Here is a 7,082-nt window from a genome sequence, read left to right on the forward strand (position 1 = left end):
GCCAGGACTGAATCTCCAGGACACAAAGCTTAAAGAAGGGAATGACCAGGAGTCATTCCCATTTTTGCCCAGGCGCCCCCAGCCGACCTCACCAAGGCCAGCCAGGAGCACTCACAGGATGATGACGAGGACGGCTATCAGTCATATTGTACTGTACCGTCTGCCACTGGGGAGGGGAGAGGAGAGGAGAGGATGCTGCTGTTTAGTGCTGCAGCACCCCGTCTACCAGCAGCATCCAGTAGACATATGGTGACATTGAAACGAGGCAAGAAATGATTTTTTCCCCTTTTCTTTGAGGGGAGGGGGGTAAATTGACGACATAGTCCCGGAACCACTGGCGACAATGTTTTTGACCTTTCAGGCATTGGGAGCTCAGCCAAGAATGCAAATGCTTTTCGGAGACTGCAGGAACTGTGGGATAGCTCGAGTCCTCAGTCCCCCCTCCCTCCCTCCCTCCATGAGCGTCCATTTGATTCTTTGGCTTTCCATTATGCTTGTCACACAGCACTATGTTGAGTCCCTGCTGTGGCCTCTGTCTATCATAGCCTGGAGATTTTTTCAAATGCTTTGGCATTTCGTCTTCTGGAACGGAGCTCTGATAGAACAGATTTGTCTCCCCATACAGCGATCAGATCCAGTATCTCCCGTATGTTCCATGCCTGAGCTCTTTTTGGATTTGGGACTGCATTGCCACCCGTGCTGATCAGCGCTCCATGCTGGGCAAACAGGAAATGAAATTCAAAAGTTCACAGGGCTTTTCCTGTCTACCTGGCCAGTGCATCCGAGTTCAGATCGCTTTCCGGAACAGTCACAGTGGTGCACTGTGGGATACCTCCCGGAGGCCAATACCGTCGAATTGCGGCCACACTAACCCTAATCCGACATGGCAATACCGATTTCAGCGCTACTCCCCTCGTCGGGGAGGAGTACAGAAATCAGTTTTAAGAGCCCTTTATATCAATATAAAGGGCTTCGTTGTGTGGATGGGTGCAGGGTTAAATCGGTTTAACGCTGCTGAATTCGGTATAAACGCGTAGTATAGACCAGGCCTATGTAGCAAATAAAATTTTCAAAACCTCCTCATTAACTTAGGAGAGTAAGTCCCATTTTCAAAAGCCATTCAGGAGCCCAGTTCTCACTGAAATTCAAATGTGGCCAGATTGTCACAGGTGTATCACCACCTAAAGATGCAGATAGGCACGTAGTGGGATTTTCAAATGGACCGTGGTGTTTAGGCCCAACTTTTGGTCACAGTTCAGAGTAACTGCACCTGTATTTCCCCTTATTGGTTCAGCAGGAGCAACTCTCTCGGGCTTCCAGCTGTTGGGTGGAGACCCACATCTCTCTCCCTCCTGACTGGAGCCGTTCCAGGCTGAGCAGTTCCTTTCACTGCATTATTCCCTCAAAAGCCAGCCCGCCTGAGCAGCCCGACTTTGCTTCTTCCCCCCAGGTGTGGTGCACAGTGTAATTGCCTTTGTTTTAAGTTCACACTGTTCTCCCTAAGTCACCATATTTTATTTGTAAGGTAAAAGCAATACAGAGAAAACATATTAAAATATGCTCTTAAGCAAAATAAGCTGTCATGGGATAGGAGGGAAGGTGCTCTCATGGATTGGTAACTGGTTAAAAGACAGGAAACAAAGGGTAGGAATAAATGGTCAGTTTTCAGAATGGAGAGAGGTAAATAGTGGTGTCCCACAGGGGTCAGTACTGGGCCCAGTCCAGTTTAACATATTCATAAACCACCTGGAAAAAGGGGTAAACTGTGAGGTGGCAAACTTTGCAGATGATACAAAATTACTAAAGATAGTTAAGACCCAGGCAGACTGTGAAGAGTCTTGGTGACTGGGCAACAAAATGGCAGATGAAATTTAATGTTGATAAATGCAAAGTAATGCACATTGGAAAACATCATCCCAACTATACATATACAATGGTGGGGTCTAAATTAACTGTTTCCACTCAAGAAAGATCTGGGAGTCATTGTGGATAGTTCTCTGAAAACATCCACTCAATGTGCAGCGGCAGTCAAAAAAGCGAACAGAATGTTGAGAATCATTAAGAAAGGGATCGATAGTAAGACAGAAGATATCATATTGCCTCTCTATAAATCCATGGTACGCCCACACCTTGAATACTGTGTGCAGATGTGGTCATCTCATCTCAAAAAAGATATACACCTCTACCCCGCTATAACGCGACCAGATATAACACGAATTTGGATATAACGCAGTAAAGCAGTGCTCTGGCGGGGCAGGGCTGAGCACTCTGGGAGATCAAAGCAAGTTCAATATAACGCAGTTTCACCTAAAACACAGTAAGATTTTTTTTGGCTCCCAAGGACAGCGTTATATCAGGGTGGAGGTGTATTGGAAAAGGTTCAGAAAAGGGCAACAAAAATGATTAGGGGTAGAGAATGGCCTCCATATGAGGAGAGATTAATAAGACTGGGACTTTTCAGCTTGGAAAAGAGGAGACTAAGAGGGGGATATGACAGAGGTCTATAAAATCATGAGTGGTTTAGAGAAAGTAAATAAGGAAGTGTTATTTACTCCTTCTCATAATATAAGAACAAGGGGCCACCAAATGAAATTAATAGGCAGCAGGTTTAAAACAAACACAAGAAAGTATTTTTTCCATGCAACACACTGTTAACCTGTGGAACTCCTTGCCAGAGGGTGTTGTGAAGGCCAATACTATAACGGGGTTCAAAAGGGAGCTAGATAGATTCATGGAGGATAGGTCCATCAATGGCTATTAGCCAGGATGGGCAGGAATGGTGTCCCTAGCCTCTGTTTGCCAGAACCTGGGATTGGGTGACAGGGGATGGATCATTTGATGATCACCTGTCTGTTCATTCCCTTTGGGGCATCTGCCATTGGCCACTGTCAGAGGACAGGATACTGGGCTTGATGGACCTTTGGTCTGTCTCAGTATGGCTGTTCTTATGTTAATAAAAGTGCCTACGTGCATAGTAATAAACTTACCAGAGATCACCCCAGCTCCACCATGGACTCTGTCGGGTGACTAGCCCTTCAAACCCCACAATGGGGTCTCGTCTGTGGTCACCAGCTTAGAACAGCCTCAGCTCAGAACTAGCTCTGTCATGACAAGTTTAGTCCATACTTTATGCAGGATGGGGGTTTTTGATCCGGGGTTTCCAGGACCAGCTAATCAGTAGAGCCCTCCCAAATGTGTCCTGGCCCCCTTCACACATGCTGTCCCAAACAGTTCTGAGAAGTTCCTAACATTTCCCCAGGATTACATTAGTCAGTCTCCTTTGAAAGTTACGTTCAATCCACAATAATGCATACACAATTGTATTTTTAATACAACGGACCCCAAAGGGATTAAACTTAATTCAATGTTTATCCAGGAAATTGCCGTAACTGTCACACCTTTAAAAATCAGGCCCTAGATAGCTAACTCTCATTGATTTCAATGAGAAAAACTTTTGCAAAAGCTTCTGAAAATCCTAATTGGTGCCTAAAGAGCTTTAAAAATCTGGCCTACTGTCTAGCTTTACAGAGGTTTAGGAAATCCCACTAGGCACATAAAACTTCTAAATAGGTCAGGTGCTTAACTGCCATTGAAAGTAACTGGCTAAATGCCTTAAAAAATCTAGTCTGCAGACGCCTAAATCCCACGGCCATTCAGTGAGAATTAGACTCCTAAATACCTCTATCACTTGAAAATGGGAGTTAAGTCCCCAAATCACTTAGGTGGTTTTTGCAAATTTTATCACAAATTCGTTGATCTTCAGGGCATGTTGAAAAGTCCAACTGTTCACCCAGGAACTTTAGGCAAATACCTAGGACAGGTGCCTGGTGATCTGGGGTTCATGCCAGAAGATGAAGGGAATTTTTTTCCCTTTCCTTTTGCATGTTCAGAAGATCCTGCACTTCCTTCCACAGATCTGTGTAACAAGGCTGAGATTTTCAAAGTCAGCTACAAGATTTGGATCTCAAATTCCTATTAATTTTAGTGCACAGTGATTGTGCCTATCCCTTAGGCAGCTTTGAAAATATCAGCCTTACTGCATGTCAAAGACAGGTAGGTATTTTTAGGAGCATTTCTATGACTTGTAGAGATACAGACAGAGGGGGCTGTGTGGTGATGGGGAAAGACAGAGGTTCACAAGAGCCACGGAGCAGCCATGCAGATGTGTTTGTCAATGTATTTCTATGCAGACCCACATGCTACCCCTGCAGCTGCCGCACATCAATGTGGAGGTGTTTGACCCCCCTCTCAGTTTTCTCAGAGCCGCTTTCACCTCCTTGTTCCTCAGCGCGTATATGGCTGGGTTCAGCATGGGTGTGACCACATAGCCAAAGAGCTGCACAGCGGTCACCATCCCTGTGCTTAGCTGGGGCTGCGTGTAGACTAGGGCACAGGGCCCAAAGAACAGCGTCACCACCGCCAGATGCGAGGTGCAAGTGGAGGCTGCTTTGCGCCGCCCTTCGGCTGAGTTCATCTTCAGGATGGAATAGACGATCCTGATGTAGGAAGTGAGGATGAGGAGGAAGCAGGTCATGGGCACCATGCCAGTATTGATGAAGGTCACAGTCTCAATGACGTACGTGTCCGCACAGGCCAGCTTGACCACCGGGAAGATGTCGCAGAAGAAATACTCCACCACGTTGGACCCGCAGTAGGGCAGCGTGAAGGTCAGGCTGGTGAGGATGGTGGCGTGGAAGGAGCTGGCGATCCAGGTGCTGGCAGCCAGGAGGGCGCACACCCTCCAGTTCATGATGAGCAGATAGCGCAGCGGGTGGCAGATGGCCACGTACCGGTCGTAGGCCATGACAGTGCAGAGAAGGCACTCGGTGCTGCCCAGGAAGTGGTAGAAGAAGACCTGGGACATGCACCCACCCAGCGAAATAGTTCTACTCTGAGCCCAGAGGTTGGCCAGCAACTTAGGGGTGCTGATGGAAGAGAATCCAAGGTCCACAATAGAGAGATTGCAGAGGAAGAAGTACATGGGGGTGTGCAGGCGGGCGTCAGCGAGGATGGCTGAGAAGATGAGCAGGTTGCCCAGCAGGGTGCAGAGGTAGAAGGCTAAGAAGGTGGCGAAGAGGATGGTCTGGAGACCATCGGTGTTGGGGATCCCTAGGAGGATGAAATGAGTCACCATAGTGTGGTTGACCCGCCCCACGAGGGACTCATTCCTGGGGTAGGGGAGAGAAATAATGCCAGTGAGTTACTGAAACAAACAGACCTGTCATCCTAGAGCTGCAATAGTCACCCTTCCTTCCACTGCCCCCATGACTCTCTGTCACTAGGAGTGATGTCTATTTCTATCATTGTAATGCCACTTGGGGACACGGCCTCACTGGCTGGTGATGAAAGTGGAAAGAGAAAATGTCTGCCTTGAAGATCCTACAGTCCAGACACAAACAGACAAAGGGAACCTCTATTCTATTCTATTCCACTTTCTTCTCTTCTCTCCTGTCCTATTTCAATTGCTTCAATTCTATTCTATATAGGCCCTTTCCCCACCCCTATCACCACAGTACCTTAGAGCCTTTCTTTTGTGGCTAACATTTCCCATGTGTGGTTAGTTCTCTCTCTCACCTCTCCGCAGAGGGATGTCCGTGTGTGCAGTGAAGCGCCTTGTTTTGGTAGGGTTTTGTTCTCATAGAAACATGGGCTGCTACGTGTTTGTGTTAAGGAAGAGGACGAGGACGGAACATATAAAAAATGAATGCATAAGAACATAAGAAAGGCCGTACCGGGTCAGACCAAAGGTCCATCTAGCCCAGTATCTGTCTACCCACAGTGGCCAATGCCAGGTGCCCCAGAGGGAGTGAACCTAACAGGCAATGATCAAGTGATCTCTCTCCTGCCATCCATCTCCATCCTCTGATGAACAGAGGCTAGGGACACCATTCTTACCCATCCTGGCTAATAGCCATTTATGGACTTAGCCACCATGAATTTATCCAGTCCCCTTTTAAACATTGTTATAGTCCTAGCCTTCACAACCTCCTCAGGTACGGAGTTCCACAAGTTGACTGTGCGCTGCGTGAAGAAGAACTTCCTTTTATTTGTTTTAAACCTGCTGCCTATTAATTTCATTTGGTGACCCCTAGTTCTTGTATTATGGGAATAAGTAAATAACTTTTCCTTATCCACTTTCTCAACATCACTCATGATTTTATATACCTCTATCATATCCCCCCTTAGTCTTCTCTTTTCCAAGGTGAAGAGTCCTAGCCTCTTTAATCTTTCCTCATATGGGACCCTCTCTAAACCCCTAATCATTTTAGTTAACCTTTTCTGAACCTTTTCTAGTGCTAGAATATCTTTTTTGAGGTGAGGAGACCACATCTGTACACAGTATTCGAGATGTGGGCATACCATGGATTTATATAAGGGCAATAATATATTCTCAGTCTTATTTTCTATCCCCTTTTTAATGATTCCTAACATCCTGTTTGCTTTTTTGACCGCCTCTGCACACTGCGTGGACATCTTCAGAGAACTATCCATGATGACTCCAAGATCTTTTTCCTGACTCGTTGTAGCTAAATTAGCCCCCATCATGTTGTATGTATAGTTGGGGTTATTTTTTCCAGTGTGCATTACTTTACATTTATCCACATTAAATTTCATTTGCCATTTTGTTGCCCAATCACTTAGTTTTGTGAGATCTTTTTGAAGTTCTTCACAATCTGCTTTGGTCTTAACTATCTTGAGTAGTTTAGTATCATCTGCAAACTTGGCCACCTCACTGTTTACCCCTTTCTCCAGATCATTTATGAATAAATTGAATAGGATTGGTCCTAGGACTGACCCTTGGGGAACACCACTAGTTACCCCTCTCCATTCTGAGAATTTACCATTAATTCCTACCCTTTGTTCCCTGTCTTTTAACCAGTTCTCAGTCCATGAAAGGACCTTCCCTTTTATCCCATGACAGCTTAATTTGTTGACCCCTTCAAAGAACTCTAATAGATTAGTAAGACACGATTTCCCTTTACAGAAACCATGTTGACTATTGCTCAAGAGTTTATGTTTCTCTCTGTGTCTGACAATTTTATTCTTTACTATTGTTTCAACTAATTTGCCCGGTACTGACG

General features: G+C 45.8%; 1 protein-coding gene across 1 annotated transcript; it reads right to left on the bottom strand.

Annotated features, from left to right (window-relative positions):
• Positions 1–4,171: 4,171 nt before the first annotated feature.
• On the bottom strand, positions 4,172–5,149 carry LOC120392585 (olfactory receptor 958-like). The gene has a single exon (XM_039517375.1). It carries the CDS (start codon positions 5,132–5,134, stop codon positions 4,172–4,174), a length of 963 nt encoding a protein of 320 aa, XP_039373309.1. The 5' UTR covers positions 5,135–5,149.
• Between the last annotated feature and the right edge of the window lie 1,933 nt (positions 5,150–7,082).

The sequence above is a fragment of the Mauremys reevesii genome, unplaced genomic scaffold, assembly GCF_016161935.1.
Source record: "Mauremys reevesii isolate NIE-2019 unplaced genomic scaffold, ASM1616193v1 Contig103, whole genome shotgun sequence".
NCBI classification, from domain to species: domain Eukaryota; kingdom Metazoa; phylum Chordata; order Testudines; family Geoemydidae; genus Mauremys; species Mauremys reevesii.